A 23,450-nucleotide genomic window follows, 5' to 3' on the forward strand; every position below is an offset into this window, starting at 1 on the left:
AGCATGGGAGGCCGCAAGGACGAAACCTAACGAGAGCTTGCTCTTTCTTAAGACGGAGCTACTTCTTTCTTGAGAAAAAAATAATTTAGAAGAGAAAAAATATATTTATTTAAAAAAAAATAAAAGCTAGAATAAAAAGTTTGTATTCTCTCACAAAGAAGCCTCAAGCTTCTCCAAGAGATTCCATCTCACCAAATAAAAAAATTCTTCTAGTTCCTTTGTGTAACTCTCCTCTTAATTATAAAATCACACACACTCTCTCTCACTAAAATATCATACTCTAATTAAAAATCAAACTCAAATATATAGAGTTTAAAGTTTAACCTAATTAAAGGACTAACAGTAAAAGATAATGTATAGGAAGGATAAGTAATGGACCTACAACACTACCTTTCATTGTGAAATTCATGCCGATAATATTGGACTTGTCAAGGCAGTCATCGCCAATATTATAGCAATAACAACAATATATAATAACTTATCAGACTAATTAAATAATAGAGCTTTTTTATTTGCTCGAATAATAATTTTTTCGTCAGCTCGTACTTTTTGATATTTATGACTAAGTTAACAAGGATGGTCCTAATTGGGCATGAAAATCAACGTAGAGATTACTTGATGGGGTAAGTTTCAAGTTCCTGTAAATTATATTTAGTCCTATAATTATCATTAGCAATAGGTATTATCAGTCATTAATTCTTCCATTTTGAAATGATTTACCATAACTTTAAGTGTATTTATCATTTTGCGACATCCGCATGAAGGGATACAGGTATGCTGCTCCTGCTACGACCTTGGTCTTTAATGCTCAAACCTATCATGTGTCGATCTCACATAATATAATCACTGAATGACAAGAACAGAAGTCGGCTAAGCTAGAATCTCCCCAAGACTTGGGAGCACAACATCAAAAGGTTCTCCTTTCTTGAGAGGTGTGGAAGGTTAAGATCCATTCAAAGAACAGCCCCTCATCCAACTAGGTGCTCCTTGGAAAGAAAGGCCAATTGTGCTGGGAATCTATGCTGCTAAAAAAAGTTTCCTTTGAGATCGACTCCAGACGAAATAGAAGTCTCATATTCTATCCCATGCCAATCTCCATAAAGCAACGGCTGTGGATTCCTTTCTTTTATATTACTACAGGATTGGTACGATTTCAAGTTCTGTGGTCCCTTCACACAGGTTGGAAGAATCCGGGTCGGTCTCCGTATCTATCTAATGGAATTTCTGCAGACCATCCAATACCAAGATTCAATTCGTCTCACCTAAAATGACTTTATGATAGAAGCAGGGATAGAAGAGAGGAGCCAGGATAAGATAAACATATGGTTTCAGGTGGTCTAAAATCACTTGCTTAAATGGTGGTATTTGGACCTTGCATGCACGAATTGATGGACTTGAGCCACCAGACCTGGTCCAAACAAATGAGAACCACCTTTTGACGGAAATCTTTAGAACAAAGGGCGCTTTGGAGGGATACTCTGCAAGCCCTTTGGAAAAAGAGCAGACATTCCCTTTGGTCTCTCTATTAATTAAATCAATCCTCAAATTGCCATGATGAAGGTTCTGAAGCTTTAGGGTGCAGATAAGATATAAAAATCCTCGGGATAGATACCAGGCTGCATTTTTTTACTTGGTGTAAACTTGTTGAAAATGTTTCTTTTGCTTCTGAGCAAGTCAATAACTACACATGAAGTATGACATGCATTTAGTTTCTCATGCTGCTCTAAAAGGCCAGTCACTCCCTTGAGGAACCATGTAAGCAGAAAGTACATAGTAGTACTTGTCAGGGAGCCAGGTTGGTTATTTTCCAAACCAATGCTCGAACTTAGAGATAAGTAGCATTGAGAATTTGGAAGTAATGGATTGCAGTGGTTTCTTCACAACTAGAGGTTGATGAGAATAAAAATTTCAGACCTCCAAGCCTATCCCATTGTCCTCCCTACTGCACCATGTCTTTGGTTGAAGCTGTAGTAGTCATTGCATGGTCTCAATCCCCTCGTGTCCATCATGCCCGATAAATCTTCTCTTTTCTCTGAATGTAAAGAGAAGCTGAAAAATAAAAATATTCGTAAGCCACTATAGCTTAAATTGGGGTCGGATCGCTTATATATGTACGCCTAGGATGGTTGAAGCGAGATAGAGTTCTCCAACAAATGGTCTTGGTAGGTTGCACATCCAGGATGGTTGCCTTGACGAGAGTGACATTTATCATTGCATTGGATCCCACTTGATGACGACCCAATTAATAGTAGCTATATATTTCCATGGATTTCCTTGATATGACTTAAGAGGATGCCTACTACTATTCATGAAAATAGATGATTAATCACCGCGAAGTTAGCACTTGTCTGTAACACCAAAGTATTTGTATCCAGAGGTCCACTCTTTGGGTAAATTTTAGTTAGGATCTGCGCTTGGAACGAGTGCATCGTCCGTTTATTTTTCATTTCTCCTTCCACTTTTGATGTCCGGGCACTGGTATTGGCCATAACAATGCTCTCATGATACTACTGCAGATTGACCCAATTTGTAACATAACTTGTCCACCAGTTGGGATGTCATGAGAGCTGGTTGACCCATCATATCTTCTATTCAATGACTTGCAGCAAGCAGTTGCATGAGGTGGGCTTGACACAGCCATTGATCATCCAGAGTTATGCAGATTCATGAGTGCACCTGCGACGGCGCCTAAGACATTCATGGATCCATGTCACAGTGTAACCTCTATAATCAAATAACTAACTATTTGAATCGGAATATAGCATAGCACCAATCACCGCTTTCAGCAATCAACTAATTAGTTCATTTTATTGCCTGTTCTTATATTTCAGGTTCAAGGGTTTTTTCCGTCTTTCTCGAAGAAACAGAAAAAAATAAAAAGAAAAAAGAGGGACCGGAAAATATTATTGTCCAATCACACTCTCTCTTTCTCTCTATCGAAAAAGAAAAGAAAAAACTTATTAGCTCTCATTTTTGCTTCTATCTGGAAATAATAGAATTAAAGTCTAAGATCCATATTAGACAAATAATGCAACACTCAAAAGGAATATAGTCCATAATCTTTTTCTCTTTTCTTTTCCAAGTAAACCATTTGTTTTTCTGAATATGTGGTCTGGCAAACCTGTAAGAATGAATTAATAGAAGACAAACAACTCTAAATTATATCTGTTCAATGAAACAGAAGACCGTGCTTGCTAAGACAAAGACAAGTTTCTGTGCAACTGAAAGCAATCTCAATATGATTTCAAGATCAAAATATTAGAGGTAACTGAGGTCTCAATCAGAATCATCAGCAGGATCAAGATAAGCTAATTTTATGTAACCATAAGAGCAAGTAGTTCGAGCTCATCGACATGTCAATTATGGGTCTTAGGCCAACGCCAAACTCTTGCTCCATGCACCATCCAAAATTCGAGCTCAGAACTTTTAGTTGCTAAGAAGAGGGCTGGGACGACTGAAGCAAATCTAGTTTATAGCATAAATCCCAAGTTAAACCCCACATGTCCAATTAGGTCAAGCACAGGTATCAAAAGTTGGCCAATCTGATTAACTTGATTAGACCTAATATCTACTATTTAATGGGAGCATATCTCATGGGACTAAAATTCTTCTTTTGTAACTAAGCTTCTCTATTATTACTAGACCTTCTAGACTTGGAGAGATTGGACAATCTAGAGTAATTTGATAAATTAGGATTTCGTTAACCTATCACATTCCTTTTTCCTCTTTTTTTCTTTTTATTTTTCCTCATTCTTCTTGTTCTTTTCTCAAACGACTTCAGGCTTTTCCTTCCAAGTGAAGTCTACCTCTACCACCATGAAAGAAATTGTAAATTATTAGACTTTTTTTTATTTGTAGCTGTCTCCTTTAAGTGCATTTTTCAAATCCTAATGACTAACGATCATCAGAAAATAGGATGATGCTTCCTCCTTTAGGAAGCTCTAATAATTTACAATATAAACCTTTGTCGCAACAATCTATACCCTCACGGAGGAGGCTTATAACTAAAAATAAATACTTTTTTTTTTTTATGATATAAGGTGAGACTTAGACGGTGGAAACATCCATTTTTATTTTTTTTTTCTCTTTCGTTTTATAAACCCTCTAGTTAGAATAAAAAAAAAATAAGCGAATGGCCCAGATTTGAATCAAGCTGGATCCCTACCCATCACAAACATGGGCACCCTTTGGATCATGCGGACAACAAGACCCAACCCGGTATCAAATCTAAACTTTACCGGAAAAAAAAGGTAAAAATAAATCTTGAGGGCTTGTAGCGGTCGGCAATGGCGACGGAGTCCGACGGCGAGGAGGATACGGCAGGGAAGCTAACGGGGAGCCGGCACCTGGACGTCGACGACGATCTCCGGGAAATGGCCAAGAAGGCCGCCTGGAGCGTCAGCTCCTGCAAGCCCGGCAATGGCGTCCTCGCCCTCCGTGACGACAACCTCGACACCTACTGGCAGTTAATCCATCCATCTCCCTTCCCTCCAAAGTTTCAATCTTTGCCCCCCTTTTTCCAAAGATTTATCTCTAAAAATCGATGAAACCCTAAAAAGAAGGTTTTTCTTAGTCGAAATATTGATGAAAGTTGAGTTATTTCGATTCAGATCGGATGGAGCTCAGCCCCATTTGGTGAATATCCAGTTCCAGAAGAAGGTTAAGCTGCAAGTATGATTTCGATTCCCTATTAGCTATTCTATTTGTCGATTTAAACCCTTTTTTCGAATTTTTGTGCACGAAGTTTGTTGTTAAATTGGTGCTGAATGGAATGCCTAACATCTGGTTCAGCTTCTGGTTCTCTATGTGGATTTCAATGTTGATGAGAGCTACACGCCGAGCAAGATCTCTATTCGTGCTGGCGATGGTTTCCACAACCTGAAGGTGGTCCTTCTTGATCCAGAAATTTAAATAAAATTACTTCTCAATCTTTTTCCTTTCACCTGTCAGTAGGTTTGATAGGATATACAGAGAATTTTATTGATGACCCCACTTTGTCTTCTGATAATTTTAGCCCGGACAGAATTGGAACTTAACTAGCAGTCAGTGATTCTTTCTTTGTTCTTAGTATGTGGCTTGATGCCCTTTGAATGTCATGCTCTTTGTGCTCCAGGAGATAAAAACTGTGGAGCTCGTGAAGCCAGTTGGTTGGGTTCACATACCTTTATCTGGAACTGATCCTCGGTATGTGTCACTTCCACATTTACTTCAAGGGTTATGAAAAATGGTACATTATACTTTAGCTCTTGTAACGTTTGAGAACCACTTTCTTTGCATCTCTTGAAGTAGATGAAACATTACATTTTATACTTACCATTAATTTTTTTCCAGTACTGTTTAATGATTTATCGATGATTTGGAGCCAGATGTTTTGGCATCACTGAGCTTAGTGTTATGTTTCTTTCCATCTGGCTACAATAAGTTTTAGGATTTTGGTTGGAGAATCACATTTGAGTTATCATAACTCACATTAAAGTTGTTTTTCAGTATGCTGTCCTGTGTTCTGCAGTGGATACTAAAATGTTTAGATGTTGATGATGCGATGTCATATATGGTCTATAAATTAAATAACAAATTAATATGCTAGTGCTTGTGCTTGAAGTCACTATTATAATCTTTGCTATTGTAGTTGGGAGGATGCTTTGGAATTCGTTTTAGAAGTGTCATTTAGCCATTACGTAATTGAAGGCTTATCATAATGATATGCAGGAATAACTTTGACAATTTTGACATTCTGCACCTGTGTTGATGTCCTTTTTCATGTTCTTCATACCAGGAGTTTCACCAAGCTGTGTAATGTCTTCTTGATTCTTTTCTGAAACACATCAGATTCCACTTTTGTTATGCCCTGTTTTCAATTTTTGGTCCGTGCTTATGTAGATATCATAGATCTTATGAAGAATTTTATTTAATACTGTCTTCTTAATTAATAATACAAATTTTATGCTTTATTAGCAATATAAACATGAAGAATGGGCCTTATCTCTCGGTTTTAAGAAGAATTTTGTTTTTTCTTTCAAAAGAAGATACTAATTTTTTTCTCTGCATTTTACCTCTAACTGTTTTCTTCTCTCTAGTTATTTTTGTTTGTGTTGTAAAATGTTAATTGCTTCGTCTTTATTTTTTTTTATAGTGGGCTCCATATTAATGGCTTAAGATTTCCAGGTGGAAGTTCAAGTGTTATGGGACCTTTTAGCTATAAACCAACAAGGTTTACCATTATAATTTATTGTTATGAAATATCATGTTCTTCATTAGATGGTACATGTTTTTCCCTTTTTTCTCCTCTTTGATTATAGCTTTCTGAGGTATTTTTCCACAAGATCCAACCCTTATCCTTGTTAGGAACATCTTTCACTTCTTCGTGCATTTCAAATTATTTTATGTTATAATGTTGGCCGTACTTGTCAAAATTTGTAGGGTGCCATTTGTTGGATTTCAAAAGAAATCCTCACCACTTTTCAGAGAAAAATGTCCCTTTTGTTAACTCGCAAAGGAAATTGGGCAGCCATTCCATGGTTTAACATTATTTAGAAATTCTGAATATCTATATATTAACAACTGTTTTAGAATCATTATATAACTAATTGGGAACCCTTTTCAATCTACTGAAGTATTCTAACTAAGTTGAAATTTGGTTCCCCTTTCAAGTGATTTCTGCAGAGGAGACTGGTGGGGGATATAATGGTTTTTCTGGGAAAATATAATTCCATTATCTTTTATTTTAAGTGTTTGAGAAAGCAAGTTGGGTTTATGGGAATTTAGTCTGTGCTTCACTTAAATAATTTTGTTTCTCTGCCTCGGGATTAGGTTTCTCATCCTAGAAAACCTTTTCATTACTGTAGACATTTTCTTTTTTGCTGTTGCCAAGAATTCTTGGCTTTGAGTTTTGCTATGTAGAGAACCCCATATTTGTTGGTAGAATGCATTGGTGATGATTGTGGTTGAGATCTCAGATTGGTACTTAGGAGATTTAGTGTTAAAATCTGAATATGTAGTATAGAATGAAAAATTGTGTTAACAGCCATTTGTACGCCACAGCGTTGTTATGTTGCAGCTGAAGCTAGGTTGATTAAAATTTGGATTACATTAGAGGCTTCAAATTTAAAATGCTCTTCTTTACTTGTACCTCTGTGTGTTATTGTTTCACTTTTTAAATTTCTTTTTTTTTTTTGATCTAGATTTTTCCAAAAGCATGAAATTAAAAGTTTGATTATTGAGAATACCATTGTTCATGTTTAGTCTAATATTTTTCCTACAATGGAGGGTTTACCATCATGTTTGTCATCTTAAATACCTGATGTATTACCTCTGTTAGTCAAAAAAATGTCCTAATGATGGGACCCCCATTAGCAATACTAAGGCATGAGATGGAAGACAATCAAATTAGTATTCTGATACAAACTTTCTTCTATATGCTAAAAGTACTCTAAGAATACCTTCATCTTGCAGTGAGACATTTATTCACACTTTCATGCTCCAACTTGCGGTTTTGTCCAATCACTTAAATGGGAGGGACACACATGTGCGCCAGATCAAAATATATGGGCCTCGTCCGTACGTCAGAATTATCAAATTTTCTTATCTGTAATTTTACAAGTTCCCTTACTAAGGCCTTTCTACTTGTGCTTTTTTGCAGGAACCCTGTTCCCCATCAACCATTTCATTTTATTTCGAAGGAATTCATCACCTATTCAACTCTTAGATAGGATCAATGGTGACAATATTTTAAACAGGCAAAAAATGGTGGCAATAGCAAGCATGAAGAAATTCATACATCTTGGAAAGCATTTGGAATCCACAACTTTAAAATGTGCAACCCACCATTTTCTCCTAAGACTTGTAGTAAGTTTATATTTGACATACATTGGTGTAGTGAGTAGGATATTTACTGGTTTACCAATTGTGCATCATTTTATGGCTGGTAACATGGACTCTATTGTTGTTATATTATGAAACAGCCTTAAAACCTGTATGCTTTTATTTTTATGCAGTCTGTTAGCTTTGACAGAATGCAAAAGCCTTGTATATGTGGCTGCTCCAGATGTTCCATGTTCCACATACCCTATGAGCCTATGATTGTTACAGATAAGCGATTTTTTTTTTTTGGCTTGATGCAATTATTACGAGTAGGAATACTTGTTCTGTTGCTGGAACAATTTGGGAGGACCGATTGGAATTTCAAGCCTGGTCTCAAAAAGATCTTATCCCATGAGCATTAGCGGACGTTTTTTTAATTAGAACCCGAGTATCCAGGATCAACCAAAATATTTGATGGAAGAACAGGGATCCGAGAGTTTGTTTGTGTTTTATTTCAAATTGGCAATAGGTGTTTAACTACCCATCTATTGACCGTCAAGACAGATCCACAAATAAATAATATTGCTTAAACTATTGATTGTTTACATTCAATGGTAATCCCTTCTCATAAATTCATTCAGATGCTTCACTTCCTCACGCTGTTGTTCTACTGCTCGGACAAAATCTACAATGGAAATCATGCCAGCTACCTTCTGAATCTTTCACGGATACTTGTCGAATGTGTTTATCTGGCTGCACCAAACGTTAAAATTGGTTTCTTCATTATTTGCTTATTCTGATGATTTGTCAGACAAAATTTGGGTAAGAGGACTCTCAAGGAATGGTTGATAATAGCATAACTGTCATTGACTGCATTGCTTGGAGAATATTTGTTTCAGAAGACACCTTTATGAACTTGTTCTGTAGATCATGCTCAGAAAAATGGAAGAAGATGAAGGAATTATAATAAATATTCTCAGACTGTTACGGAACCTATGCAAGAGTGTAAGTCTTCAGTCATAATTTCTCAGCTCTTGTGATGTTGGAAGATCTTCCTTGCACAAGGATCTTTTGGAGATAATCTGCCACAGAATTGGAAATTCAATTGGAACCAAAATATTGAGTGTGTGGTCAGACCTGTAGTTTCCTTTCTCATAGAAAATCATGTTCCTCTATGGCTAATGATCGTCTAAATGCTTGCAAGGACTACATTGGTTATCCTATGTCGGATTAAGTCCATCCATGGGATATTTATTCTTTTATAAGCATTTGTTATATTATATGATTCATATTTTGAAACTCATTTTGTTTACCAAAGCTTTGAGACGAATCAGAAATAAGTTTTCCTGCTCATAATAGGTTTAAACTTCATGTTCTTGGATAGTGGAACAAGTAAATGTTGATTACCTCTTTCAGTTATTATTCCTGCAAGCAATTTTTCTTTCCATGGCTTACAACAACCAAAGCTCCAATATTGTGTTGTGTCATATGCAAATATAAATTTCTGTTGTGAATGTTATCTGGACCGTGATTGCATTCAAATCAGTTAATTAAGCTTGTGTTCTTCTGCACAACCAAAATTGAATGAGTTCCTGCATTCATTGCAGTATCAGACTGTCTGTGGTAAGACACTGGCATCCCGCTCCTGCCTTATCTTCTCCCTTTGCTTTCAGGAGCTCTACAATTGCTGCATTCTCCAATCCCCTATGAGGTAAGGTAGGAGTAAAAGTAGCACCCTCAAAGAGCCTAAATAAGTTAGACCAGGAAAATTTGTCCTTCTTGCCAATATGCTGTAGAATGCGAGAAACATATTGCTTGAGCAACACCTTGCATATCCAATGCGTGAAATAAGATCCACAGCCATATCAAATTCAACTGAATAATCAGAAGATATGTGCATTTGTAGGAAGGTTAGTTAATCAAACTTTTTGGATTAACAGAAATTGAAGGTGTGAAGTCAAGATTAAAGCTGTTTTAGAAGTGGAATCATCAATAGTTTTCTGGATTGATTGTCCGCTGAAGAAACTCATGATTAAATGCTACATTTCTTGGCTGAAATTTCCCAGAACCATGACTCCATTAATAGCGCATTAGTTATGTATCATCAATAATCTACCTCTTTGTATGCGGAATGAAAATTTGAGTTTCAATCTATACAAAATGGAGTTTGAGTGCATCCGAAAATAAAGACACTTAGAAACAATATTTTAGCCACAAGGATTTTCCTACGCTACAAAAAAAAAAAAGCCTTTTCCGACACTTTTTTAGTTCACAGTTTTTCACCTCTGACTCGTATTTTTTCCATCATATAATGTCTCATGAATTTTCCAATCTGCATTCAGCTGCATCTTAGAATGAATTTAAGCAATAATAGAGTAAAATTAATGAACTGGAATAGAATTACTGTACCCTCCCTTCAAACTAATAATCTTATCCTGGTTAACGTTGGTTGATTGGAAGAATTGATAGCAATAGCTTAACCTGGATTGCTCCAGATGTGCAAATAATTGTTTGGCAAATAACGGGCCTATTATACCTCTTATTCCACCATAATGCCGACCAAATGGAGCCCAGAAGGTCACTCTTATCCTCCTACAAATTGTTTGCAAGATTTTATATTTGTATATTATCTCATTATGGGGGACAAGCTGATCTGGTGGAGACAGGTTCTATACTGGCTCTAAGAGATTTGAAATTACTACTTACCATGAAGCTTACACAAGCATAACCAATGAAATACACGCCTCTTAGTGCCATTTCATGCCAACTATGTAACTTGGAATGGCAGACAGTTCGCAATCATTGCTTAACGTTTAACTGGCTTGTGCCAGTTGAGGTGAGAATGTTGCACATGAAGCTCTCAGATGAAACCAAAAACAAATGCAAGAATTGAAAAAAAAAATAATGCAGCCTTTCACGTTGAATTACATAGATTTTCAATTCAAATGGTAATAGTTCAATTTTTTATGGTCAATTTTTTTTTTTGGAAAAGTATTAAATTTTATGTAGGAGTGGTAATCTATAACCCATCTAGCCAACCGATGAGAATCCAACTATAATAATTAGGTTTGGACTTGTTGGCGGAGGCCTGAAGAACCGAGTCAGTCCTGCTGCCTGCCAGCGTGGATGCCTGGTGTTTCTGGCAGGTGGGTCATACGTGGCAGAGGCCGGTTGGGTGTCAGTGGCGTCGACTCGAGGCGCTTTGCGCTATAAGGGCCCCTGGATGGTTGAGGTATTAGAGTAGCGCATTCACTAACAGCAATTGCTTTTGGTGTAATGGTAAGCGCTCGGTCCTACAGGACTAAGCCAGTGTAATTTACTTGGGAACAAAGAATGCTATGTCAAGTCCTAATTTAAAGCCACCAAGGTGGTAGCCTAGTGGTACTGGACGTAATTTCTATCCTCATAGTCCCAAGTTCGAGTCGCTGCGGCATTGATAAAAATGTGGCTTTGGCTACTGCTTGGACATGAGGCATAGGAACGCTTCTTGGACCTCTAGTAGTCGGGTGGTGCCAGGTGTGACGTACTCACACGTGAGACTCAAGCCAAAGCCTAGAGGGGTAACTGAGCCGGGCCCATGGATGGGGAGGGTACGAGTAAAACCGGTCGAGGTGCCCAATACATGGCCATTTCTATCCGCATCGAACATTCTCCTAGCGGGGCGGGGGCCCAGTGGGGGATACTACGCGGGGGTGGGCTTGTCCCTTCCTTCCCCCCTCCCCTTTTGGTCTAGCAAAAAAAAAAAAAAAAACCTAATTTGATAAAAGAATTGACAAATGGAATATTAAGACTGAGTCCTACCTACTTCATAAGCCGAAGCTTAGGTCTGATGAATTACAATAGATGGATGGCAGGGGAAAAGGTGTTCAAGCATAATTAATATACTAAAATCCTGTATTGGGTGGAGGAAGCCTATAATTAGTTTATTTTTTTAAAGCTCTCACTAAGTAACATGCATATAAGAGTCGTTGGATTATGAGCTTTTGAATATACGATTTTTTGGTTAATTATGATAATCTTTTAGTCTCGGATTTTCCAAACACGCATATATATATATATATATATATATATATATATATATATATATATATATATATATATATATATATATATATATATATATATATATATATATATATTCCCTCTTATTTTTCAAAAAAATCCATGATAATTCGTTATCCTACTAGGAACAGGAAAAGTTTCCAACTTCCACAAGAATTCTGAATCGCGGGACAATTCCAAATCATAGTAGGAACTGGGAAGCGTTTCCTTTAAATCTCGAACCTCCAAGATTTCCAGGAACAAAATATGGAGAGCAATATGGAGGTCTCAAGCCGCTCGCCCTTCCACAAGAAGATCGGGTTCGCCGTGCACCGCTCTCTCAAGCTCGCGGCCGAGAAAATCCGGTTCTTGTCGCTGGAGAAGAGCCCGTACGCACGGACGAGACTCTTGTCGCTGGCTGCCAAGGTGGAGGCGGCGGAGCAGCAGGGGTTCGAGGTGGGGGAGTACAAGGAGAAGCTGGCCCGGCTCCGTTCCATCTTGGACGGGTGGGACGAGGAGCTGGGCCAGGCGGCCAAGCGGTGGAGACGGAGGCGGCAACTCCGGGAGGAGGAGATGGCGGCACGGTCGACCGGGCAGAGGAAGCGTCTCCAGCAGCAGATGGCAGAGCAGGACGATGAGGAGGAGAGGGAGAGGAAGGCCCTGCGCGAGTGCTGCTCTACCTTTGAAAGCGTTGCGACCGCCCCCTGGCCTTGGGAAAACTAGAGAGAGGAAGAGAAGGAGCGAGCGAAACAGAGTATGCCTTGACTGTTCTTGAGCCTGTTTGGGTGAGGAGCGCGACCTTTGCTGCTATGGATGTGATGTAAAGATTGATAATTTTTTTTAATTAATAGCAGATCTTGTAAATTGGTAAAATTTAATTCAGATTATTTTAGACAAGTTTTTTTTTTTTTTCCCCCCCCATGTATCTCTTGGTTCGCTAAGCATCACACATCTGTTTCTTGAAGCTAAAAAGCCAGTCTATAAAAGTGAGCCTGATTTTTTAATTTTATTTTATTTTGTCTTGTTTTTTGGGGAGAGGATGGTTGAGACAAAGCTCATATATCTTGTAATGAAAAGATGCAAACAAATCTTGATGTTAATCGGCGTGGAGGGGCATTCTTTCCTTAGCCGTGCTATGGGATTTGCAAAACCTGATCTGGCGATATGAAAAATTTTTCTTGGATTAAGCAAAATTTTCTTTTGTTAAAAAAAAATCATCTGCAGAATTTTTATTTGATAATTATACATTGGCGATAGACATTTTTCCAATTGTGTAATGTGTAACACCATTCTTGTTTAGTTTTATCTGGGCTCAAGCTCTCGTAGCATTTATCCTCTGTCCTGTCTTGCTCAAACTATTTCATGTCATGCATTTTACCAAGAAATTTAAACCCATAATCCCCCATAAAAGCAATGGGCATATGGGACATGCAACCTTGAATTTTGCTGTCGAGGGGCTGTCGAGGGGAAGAAATATTTTATATATGATCATTATCCTGTTATATATGATAAGATCGTTTATCATTTGAATCCACTAGTGCGCTTTTGGTAGATATGCATATATTTTCTTACATCAAGAGTCTATAGAGGGATTTGAATACAATTGTTCATTCGCTAAGACATCTATATCTAATTATCTATGCTATATACAACTCTAAAGATTTGAATTCTGCCATAAAAAAAAAAAAAGTAGTTCTGGTGAATTGTGGTGTCAGACATCTGTCACCTTTTTTAGTGTAAATTCCTTTTCCAAGTTGCTTGTTCCATTTCAATCTCCCTCTTTTCTAGCCAGTCACACTGGCCATTCCTCTCATGTGTAGCTGCGCATTGTAGTTTTAGGTCGAAATATCAATAAATATTGTTTGTGCGGCTGGTTTCTTTGCTCCTAGTTGTGGGGGGAAAATTATGTTGAAAAATGATTATAACTAATTAGAAATCTGTCTTAATTTGACTGCAACATCAGTTGAAGTTGGTATAAACTGACATGGCACAAACTTAAGAAGAGATTTGCGACATGTAATAAGGTCTAAGAAGTGAAGGTTTCTCAGCTTACATTATTAATACACATGTTCAGTTTACGATCATGGAAAAAATATTAGATGGATCCAATCCATTATGAACCTAGGGTAAAATAATCTTAGGTGGATTTAATTCATTGTAGGACGAAATTATTAGATAAATTTATTTCACCTTAAGTCCCCAGTAGTTCTGGTCCATGAGCTAACCTCTTAGGTTTCATGAAGACAACCCGAAAGAACTTAGCAAAAAGAAGTATATCTATGATAATGTCCTTGGACGATGATAGACATTAGAAGCTTGGTTCATAGTATATTTAAAACACAAAAGTATGCAGCACTCAGATTAAGACAGCATGCTTCTTGTGAGCTAGAAATATTAAACAAGTGGAACTTGCTTGTCCTGCAAATTCTCTTGCATGCTTCTTGTTTCCTTAGACTGCATACATCCTTTTCTAACCATAGATTCACATCTCCAACTTCTACGTTTCCTTCATTCATACACCTCCTTGGCAACTATGATATATATATATATATATATAGCGAATCATTGCCTGATGACCAAGGCAGCTCCAACAAGAATGCAACTTGCTAGGGCAAGAGGTCTGCCCTTAAGAAGCTACCGAAATATACCAAACTTATGAACCATACCTGTATTAAGGATCAGATGCAAATCCACACCGAAGGGTCTGCGATTAAGTCACTTTGTCTATAATTATGTACGAAATCTGCGAACCTCCATGCGTTGGCTGTTCATCAGAATCTTGTTTTTCTTTCCAACAAAGAAGGCATGGCAGAGAGACCCAACCGGCCACAGCCATTTCCGCCGGGCCAAGCCATCCCTAACCCCTCCGCGTCCTCCAATCCCAACTCGGCAGCAGCCCCTGCTCCAAACTCCAGCATCTATTCCACCGCTTCCACTTAAACCTCAACTCCTCCCGTCTCGGACCCAACCAAAGTCCCCACCAGGATCGGCAACTCCAGACGTAGGAGTTTCTCAGCCTCCATCGCTACCGCAAAAATCATCTCAATCTCGACCGGGTTCAGTCCCCGACGACAGCCAGGAAAGCGTCTCAGCCCTCACGGCCAACTCAATTACGGCCAAAACAACAACTTGGAATTCAAAGGACTTCTAGACCTCCATCACCAGCCCAAGGTGCTTCTCAGGCACAACCAGTAGCAACTCAGGTGGAAACTCAGCTCCTATCTCAACCTCTGCCTCCCTCCTCACCACCTAAATCGCCAATTCGAAGTACTTCACCATCAAACCAGCCACATGAATCTCCGAATTTAGTACGACCCAAGTCACCTGCACAATTGCAGCTACAAACTCTTTCTCAGACACAAGAAATGAATCCAATCCAACCAGCTTCGAAGCCGACAGATATTCAGCCAGCACAAGATCTAGAGTCCAAACCAAAGCCTGTTAGTTCTCAACGAAAACTAGACAAGCAGGGTGGCCAACTCCTCGAGTCGGGAGAAAATTCTAAACCGGATTCAAAAGAGCAGCCTAAAGCAAAAGCAGAAGGGAACCATGAGATAAATCCGAGCAAAAATCAAGAACCAGATAAAATTATCGAAGGATTTAACGAAGACGAGTCCAAAACACAGCCAGAAATACAGCCCCAGAAACCCCAAACTGAAGCAAGGGACGAGCTGAAGAAAAGAAACGAAGCCAAGCCATCCAGTACTCCTCTGAAAGCCGGCGAAATCAGAGCGGAACTTAGAATCTCAAAACCTGAGCATTCTAAGAAGCAAGATAACGTAGCCAGAAAGGAGACAGCACAAAATGGTTCCAGCGGAAAAGAGAGTAAGATTGCCATCTCCACCATGCCATGGGCTTCATTCTCCGATGGTGAGCGAGCTCCGTTTGAAAAGGAGACCAAGGAGGGCCTTTCTAGACTGGTCCTGAAGCTGGACGTTGGGCACTTAGAGAGGATAGGGAATGGACAACCAGTGAGTATGATAACCTTAGCTGGTGAAAACAACGGAGCTTCCATGGTTATAGGCTCCGACACCCAAGTTCCGAGGGGCAATATTGAGGCAAGCTGGAATAATGCTGAAGAGAGGTGGAAACATAGATGTACCGAAGACCCAGCAATTACTGCCAACGTAAATAGCAATGCGCAAAGCATCAACAACTCGGCCCTGCACCGTAGTTCCTGCAACGCAAGAGACCCTGGGGTTCACCTGAACCTATCAAGCAAGAAGGTGGAGGCCGCAAGCCCAAGGGGACAAACAGAGCCACTTAAACCAGAGAAGACTGCCCCTCGCGTAACCCCAGACCAGAGACCGTCCCACGAGCCCAGAGTCAGGAGACGGTGCCTTCGAGGACTCTTTATGGAATCCAGCGAGAGCGATCCGGAGAACTCCCAGAAGCCACAGCGGCATGGATGCCGTTTTTGCTGCGAGGAGAAAAAGAAGGGAAAGGCTGATACTGATGCCACTTCCACACCTAACAGCAATGCAAGGGCAAGGCAAGCGGAGGAAGGTACAAGTAGAGCGTGAAACCAGCATTCGCAGTTGCGCAAAACAACAATGACATGGGCTGCAGCTACTACAGCAGCAATCCTCTTTTTTTTTTTCTCGAGAACTGCTGGCTAAAATGATCAGTTTTTAGTCTGTTTCAGCAATGTTTCCTTCCATCCGGGATAAAATTATGTTTGATGACTGTAATAATATGAATGTGTCTGTAGTTTCTAAACATTGTAAGCACTCTCAATTTAAGAAGAAGAAAGTTATGTCTGATTTCCTTTCTGAAATAGACTTGATTGCACTTAATCTCTACATAATCAGTAACAACATCGCAAAGCATGGTATCCACATGCAAGAGCAATCTAAGTAACCTCCCATGTTCAACTTTGATCCCCCAGATACAAGCAGCACATGTACAACTATCTCAATAGCGTTCAAGGCTGATGAGCCAAAAGCTGTCCATAAATAAATATATTTACAGCATCATATTTTGAGTAGAAAATAATCTAGGAGGCTTCAACATGTCTCCATTATTCATTCACTTGCAGGTTTTGCGTCGAAGTTGCTCAAACAGATAGCAAATGCCTGGAATGCAGAGAGTGGGTACCCAATAATCCATCGTGAAGATGCCGCTTCCTAGTTTCTGAAACTGAAGTATCACTTGCTCTTTCCCTGCGAGAAAAACCTGGTGCATCTCCCCCTTCTTGTATTGCCAAGGCTGGAATTGAATGCATCATGACATGCATTCTCCTTGGCCCCCTGGTTCAAAAGACATTGTGCTCATAAGAGATGATAGCAACGTTATAATTACCAGCAGCAACTCTTGGAGGGACCTGTTTCAAATGGATCCTTCGACTCGGAGAACTATTCAATCTAACCGTAGCATCACCAGGAGGCTAGATGTACTAAACAGTGAACTTGGTGCCATAAAAATTTGACCTGATTAGAATTCCAAAAGATCATTATAAGTTGGCAAGGAAGATGCAGAAGCAACTCATGGCGGAATCAACGAGAACACTTGCCTCAGTTTCCCAACATAGGTACTGCCATCTCTAGAGAAGTCATTTAAGACCAATGAAATCACATATTCAGTGCTTAATATAATGTTTTTCAGCCTATCAAAATCTGTCATGTTTTTAAAATTTATTTATTTATTTATTAGCCTGCCAAAATATTCCATGTTCTTAGAACTTTCTACAACTTGGGCTGTAAATGATCTGTTGCCTGCATACAATCGAAGGCTTTCTCATATGCATGCGAGAGGGAAGACAACACATCTAAGCCTTCCACAAGAGGGAAGTCTTTGTCCCGAGCGATCTGGTTGCCTATTGTTTCTTGCCTTGGTCTCAGAGGTCTGCCTTCTAATCTTAATTGTTTCTGGACCTCCTGGAGGAGCGGAAATTGTAGGAAAATCACAGAAAAAGTAACGACCGAATCAGCCATTGCAGCCATGCGGCGCATCTGAAAGAAATGCAAGGATTTTCTTGAAAAGGAAGACGTCGGCTTCTTCGATCCTTTACAAGGCCTTGCACTATTTCTCTTTCCTCATTTGTAACTCCTTTCCCTACACCATATTCTATTTCAATTTTGAATTCCAATAAACCATATTCTATTTCAATTTTGAATTCCAATAAAGAAAAACAAAGTCCATGCTTGCATATTGTCTCCGACTTTTTGGATGAGTATTGCAAAAGAAATCAATACCACTTTCAGAAAGTTAGGAACTAGTCCTATCCATGGGTTTTCTAACCTTCTGTTAAAACAATCAAGCATGGACGGAAGTGGAATTGAGAATAACACCGAAATTGAAATTGAAGTCACTATAGGGGTAAAATTGGAGATGGCTTGAAGTCCAAGGTAAAGTCAATATCAAAATGGAGATTAGAATCAGGTGGGTGCAAGTGATGGTCAAAATTTTGCACAGAGAATTAGATCAAGGTGAAGGTCAAAATTGCATTGAAATATGGATTGGCATAGACGTTGAATTTTGGATTATGATGGACAATGATGTTGAAAAGATGATGATGATCCGGTCAAGATTAATATTCGTATTTAACTCGACAATCACAGAACTAATTAACCTACCTAGACTTCACTTGCTTATCAGGCGTACGCATCCTTCCCTCTCGTAGAAGGCTATCATATCCGTACAAATTTTCCTGACTTCACAAAACTGTGATGAAAATAAACAAATCCACTATAGTGACACCTCAACTGACTAAATCTGAAATAGACTACTATAATCTGAACTGCTCTTCAAAGTAACTCAAACATATCTGAAAAAGTACATTCCTATCTCCACTGCTCATCTCTCTCTCTCTCTCTCTTAAAACAAAATCAGAGACCAACAATTCCTTTGTCTTAAAGGTAAAGTTTCATTCTGTTGGGTTCTTGGCCGAACATACCTCTCAAGCCTAGACTCCTGCCATTTCCCTCCTTCATAGTCTCCATCACCATTTGCTTCCAAGCATCAGTATACAACCCAGGGGATCTCCTCGCATAAATTTGGCTCACCAACACCCTTCTCTCTTAACAAACTGATATCGCCCTGAGCCCCTTCCACATATATAAGAGCCAATCAACCCACGTCTCACCACCATTCAAGTACAAGTCGTTTTTCAATCGAGAAAGATGGCCTTCTCCTTCTACGGATCCCTTCTTTTGCTCGCGGTGTTTCTCATTTTCATGTCAATACCTACCGAGGCTGCCATAAAAAACTATCAGTTTGACGTGAGTACTTCCTCTAATTATACTAGCCAACTCCCTAAAACTTCCATCTTTTTCCTCTCATATTCTCTTCGGGCCTCAGGTTGTACTCAAGAATGTGAGCAGATTGTGCCATGCTAAGCCAATTGTCACGGTTAATGGGAGGTTCCCTGGGCCGACTGTCTATGCCCGTGAAGGAGATAGAGTCATCATCAACGTTACAAACTATGCGCAATATAACATATCCATACACTGGTAGGATCTCTTTAGATCGATACTCTGATGCCTTTGTACTCTAGATGACAATGATTAGAAGGTTAATTAAAGAGGAGTGTCAATGTAGGCATGGAGTGAAGCAGTTCCGAAATGGATGGGCTGATGGTCCGGCATACATTACTCAATGCCCGATTCAGAGTGGAAGGAGCTACACCTACGATTTCAATGTTACCGGACAGAGAGGAACGCTGTGGTGGCATGCTCATATCTTATGGCTGCGGGCCACCATCCATGGTGCCATCGTGATCATGCCGAAGGAAGGAGTTCCATACCCATTCCCACAACCTCATGCAGAAACTGAACTGGTTTTAGGTGACTTCAGCTTAGATCTTGCAGCCTAGCTAGCTAGTGAGCTCGGTGTCTTTCTTTATATATGGAGCTAACTCTGATATTGGTCTGCAGGAGAATGGTGGCATGCAGATGTTGAAGAGGTTGAGAAGCAAGGCAGCATGCTTGGGTTGCCACCAAATATGTCGGATGCCCATACGATCAATGGGAAGCCAGGACCTCTCTTCCCATGCTCAGAGAAACGTAAGATCATATGGACCAGTTTCATTAGCTCAATGGCCTTGCACTCATTATATTCCCGTCCTGTTTCGATGACATACAGTATGATTTTGTATATTATTTCTTATATAATCCTGGTGAAATACAAAAGGTAGAAGTAGAATGGTTTAACGAGACATGGCACCGTTTTCCTGAAAAACACATGGCAGGATTGTGAAGCATATTTACTCAGGAGGAGATGTTGATAGCATTTCATTTCTTCTTCCTACTCTTGTTTCAGATACATTTGCAATGGAAGTTGAATGGGGCAAGACCTACCTCCTTAGAATTGTCAACGCTGCCCTCAACGACGATCTCTTCTTTGCGGTCGCCAGTCATGACATGACCGTGGTCGAGATTGATGGAGTCTACTGCAAGCCCTTCACCACTGAAGCCATACAAATTGCACCCGGCCAAACCACTAATGTCCTCGTCAAGGCTGACAAAGCCCCTGGTAGATACTTCATGGCCGCAAGACCCTTCATGGATGCCCCAATTGCTGTAGATAACAAAACTGCAACGGCTATTTTACAATACAAAGGCATCCCAACAACCATCATCCCCATCCTGCCTCAACTGCCTGCACCAAATGATACTGAATTTGTTCACGACTTCCTCAACAAGCTCAGAAGCCTAAATTCTCCCCAGTTTCCTGCTAATGTGCCTCGCAGCGTCGACAGGCATCTCTTCTACACAGCTAGCCTGGGCGTCGACTCATGCCCGACTTGCTTGAATGGAACTCGACTCACTGCATCCTTGAACAACATTACCTTTGTGATGCCCAAAATTGGGTTACTTCAAGCACATTACTTCAACGTCAAGGGGGTGTTCAGGCTGGACTTCCCTGATAAGCCCGCGACCACGTTCAACTACACCGGTGCGCCCCTCACAGCAAACCTCGGCACATCCCTGGGCACCAGGCTGAGCAGGATTCCTTACAACACAACGGTCGAATTGGTGCTGCAAGACACAAATCTCCTGGCAGCAGAATCTCATCCTTTCCATCTCCATGGTTACAACTTCTTTGTTGTCGGGAGGGGGATCGGAAACTTCGACCCGAAGAAAGATCCAGCTAAATATAACCTGGTCGATCCACCAGAAAGAAACACAGTTGGTGTTCCTACAGGAGGTTGGACTGCAATCCGGTTTAGAGCCGATAATCCAGGTCAATATTGCGAGTTATTTGCATGCATCTTCTCTTAAACTAGTTTATGTCGACCTTAGCTCTCTGAAGTGAACTATCGTGTAATTCTCCCTTACTGTTTCAGGTGTTTGGTTCATGCACTGTCATCTAGAGCTCCACACCAGCTGGGGGCTTAAGATGGCATTTGTTGTGGAAAATGGAAATGGGCCAGAACAATCCATCTTACCTCCTCCAAAGGATCTGCCACCATGCTAGTGAACTGGAGGATGAGGTGTTTGCTTGTGGGTTTTGTGATGTCCTTCCTGCAAAAGTTGCAGGAGGTTTGTGGATGATGAGTTTTAACATAATCATTGATTTGGTCTGTTTGATGTAATTTAAGATTTCTCAAGAGGCTCCACAGAAGCAGCCTTTCTGGGAGAATAAGATGCCCTGCCAAGGAATCAAGGGAGGCTAATGTCAACCAATATATATATATTATATCTTTTTAAAGAATTCTTTTGTTCTTGACTATTAGGCTGGAAGTATAATTGGCAGGACCGCAAATAACAACATGCTATCCGAATGTGAATGGTTGCACATTTATGAAAACGAGCATGAAATTGGCACTTTGAAATTATGAGTCTAGAGATCAGTCAAGAATCTCTTCTTAATTAGATAATACGATAACAAAGTGCCTATACATCTGGTTTATGTACCACAGTCGTCATATGCATCAAGGATCAACAGAGACGCTCTCAAAGAGCTTTCGGACCAATGGAGCTGGAGTAAGATGGCTTAAACCAGATGTATATGGTAACTTAAAAATAGAAAAGGCATGGGAAGATCAGAGTTCCCTCTTCTTAAAACCTGCAACTCATAGCATTTGGAAGTAAAAGCTGTATCCACTAGTAATATGTGGCTTAATTGTGCTTCCTGGTGCTTGATGAAGGCCTACGCTGACAAGAGCTGATATGTGCCTGCATATGCGTCGAGGCTGAAGTCCAAGGATCTGACATCTTAATCTGTACTCTGTAGCGAAAAATTTCTGGAACAAGATAAAGTTTGAAACACCCGCTAAACAAACTCTGTTGGAATCGACAAAGAAAAGACGAAGTCATGAAGTTGCTTCATTCCAAGATTTCTGCTCCAGGGTTCCAGATTTTTGAAGGAAATGAGACTTTCAAGGTCTCATTAAACTTCCATCCTGGCAGGTCAACTTCTTCTTTCTCCTTCTTCTTCTTCTTCTACTTCAATATTAGATCGTTAAATAGTCTTTTTCTCTTGGATTATTTGGATTTCTGATGTCAAACCTATGCTAATTCTTCTCTGTATGGGGCAGGTGATTGTTGTTAAGAACTGCGTTCCCAGAATCAAGAGAATCAGGAGATTGTGTTTTCTGTGCGATCTGAAAATTCTTTTGCAAAGAAAACGCTGAGGCAACAATGTATTGAAGATGGAAATTTTGTCCGCACGGATTTGGAGGCATATAGCATGAATGTAAAAAATGAAATGGTTAGATGGTTTGTCCGTATACCATTTTTTGAAGCTCTTGAATTTTTCGAGCTTTTGTTGCTTTAGGGTGGTGTCAAAGAATAATTAAAATATGTTATCCCAAAATTAATACGAGAAACTATTTTCATCACATGAATTTATTATAGTACAAAATAACTAATAAGTAAAATATAAATCTCCACTTGGGTAAAACACACAAGGCAACCAAAGATCATAATAGGAGCCTTCGCTTCGTTAAACAGGAGCTCTCCCTCATGGGGCCTCATGGCTTTCACCTTCCAAACAGAACGGATATCCTTTCGTCTTGGAAATAGCAAGTCCTGTGGATTCTGAGAAAATGTTTGGGCTGGTGATGTGTCCATCAAATTGCTATTGCTTGATTTTGTTAATTGAGCTTTGAACAAGGAATGCCAACTCAAGTCCCAATTTGATAAAGGAACTAAGATGGCATATCAAGTGTAAGAACCAGGCCAGCTGGCCTGACCTGGACCAAAGTCAAGAGACTGGTCAGGGCAGGGGCACGATCCGCCGCCGAGATTCGGAACGAGCACCACAGAGACGGGTCAGGGGAGGTTGCGGCCGTTAGAGGCAGTTGCAATCGTCCAATAGCCGACTGGTATGGCTGGTACGGTCGTTCAACATCCCTATCCATTCCAGAGGGCGTTATAAAAACCTCTGACTCCACTGGGCTTCCACCACCTCTTTCTCCATCCTCCTTTTTTCCACTATCTTCCTTCCTCCTTTCTTTCGATTGAGCTCATGGCTGTCCGAACTTGTGCCTGCCAGAATTTGTGCCTGCCGGCGGATAATAGTAGTTAGTATACGACCCTGTCCAATAGGTAATAATAATTGGCATACGACCCTGCCAATGGGTAATAGTAGCTCGCATACAACCCTGCCAACGGGTAATAGTTGGTGTTCGTCGATTACGACCCTGTCACGGGTATAATAATGAT

The 23,450-nt window shown here is 39.9% G+C and overlaps 3 protein-coding genes across 3 annotated transcripts; all 3 read left to right on the forward strand.

The window, feature by feature from the left end:
• Positions 1-4,177: 4,177 nt before the first annotated feature.
• Positions 4,178-7,989, forward strand: APC10 (anaphase promoting complex 10). Its single transcript, XM_008802487.4, has 6 exons — positions 4,178-4,465; positions 4,611-4,671; positions 4,792-4,884; positions 5,114-5,184; positions 7,453-7,557; positions 7,640-7,989. Exons 1-6 carry the CDS (start codon positions 4,287-4,289, stop codon positions 7,707-7,709), a joined length of 579 nt encoding a protein of 192 aa, XP_008800709.3. The 5' UTR covers positions 4,178-4,286; the 3' UTR covers positions 7,710-7,989.
• A 6,472-nt stretch (positions 7,990-14,461) lies between these two features.
• LOC108511571 (uncharacterized) lies at positions 14,462-16,613 on the forward strand. The gene has a single exon (XM_039131564.3). It carries the CDS (start codon positions 15,207-15,209, stop codon positions 16,362-16,364), a length of 1,158 nt encoding a protein of 385 aa, XP_038987492.3. The 5' UTR covers positions 14,462-15,206; the 3' UTR covers positions 16,365-16,613.
• Positions 16,614-18,843: 2,230 nt separating this feature from the next.
• Positions 18,844-21,495, forward strand: LOC103715019 (laccase-11-like). Its single transcript, XM_017844694.5, has 6 exons — positions 18,844-19,061; positions 19,141-19,292; positions 19,381-19,625; positions 19,716-19,844; positions 20,101-21,024; positions 21,128-21,495. The coding sequence occupies exons 1-6, from the start codon at positions 18,963-18,965 to the stop codon at positions 21,256-21,258; spliced, it is 1,680 nt and encodes a 559-aa protein (XP_017700183.4). The 5' UTR covers positions 18,844-18,962; the 3' UTR covers positions 21,259-21,495.
• Positions 21,496-23,450: the final 1,955 nt, after the last annotated feature.

Source organism: Phoenix dactylifera, chromosome 9 (genome assembly GCF_051530095.1).
Source record: "Phoenix dactylifera cultivar Ajwa chromosome 9, Ajwa_hap1_PhDact_Kaust_v1.1, whole genome shotgun sequence".
In the NCBI taxonomy this organism is placed as follows: Eukaryota; Viridiplantae; Streptophyta; class Magnoliopsida; order Arecales; family Arecaceae; genus Phoenix; species Phoenix dactylifera.

Bases quoted from the DNA above. Each gene is read 5' to 3' on its own strand.
- APC10 (XM_008802487.4), top strand. From the start codon at position 4,287: ATGGCGACGGAGTCCGACGGCGAGGAGGATACGGCAGGGAAGCTAACG. The intron at 4,466-4,610 runs GTTAATCCATCC...ATTTCGATTCAG, and splicing joins AACCTCGACACCTACTGGCA to ATCGGATGGAGCTCAGCCCC. The intron at 4,672-4,791 runs GTATGATTTCGA...CATCTGGTTCAG, and splicing joins AGAAGAAGGTTAAGCTGCAA to CTTCTGGTTCTCTATGTGGA.
- LOC108511571 (XM_039131564.3), top strand. From the start codon at position 15,207: ATGAATCCAATCCAACCAGCTTCGAAGCCGACAGATATTCAGCCAGCA.
- LOC103715019 (XM_017844694.5), top strand. From the start codon at position 18,963: ATGGCCTTCTCCTTCTACGGATCCCTTCTTTTGCTCGCGGTGTTTCTC. The intron at 19,062-19,140 runs GTGAGTACTTCC...TTCGGGCCTCAG, and splicing joins TAAAAAACTATCAGTTTGAC to GTTGTACTCAAGAATGTGAG. The intron at 21,025-21,127 runs GTCAATATTGCG...TTACTGTTTCAG, and splicing joins GTTTAGAGCCGATAATCCAG to GTGTTTGGTTCATGCACTGT.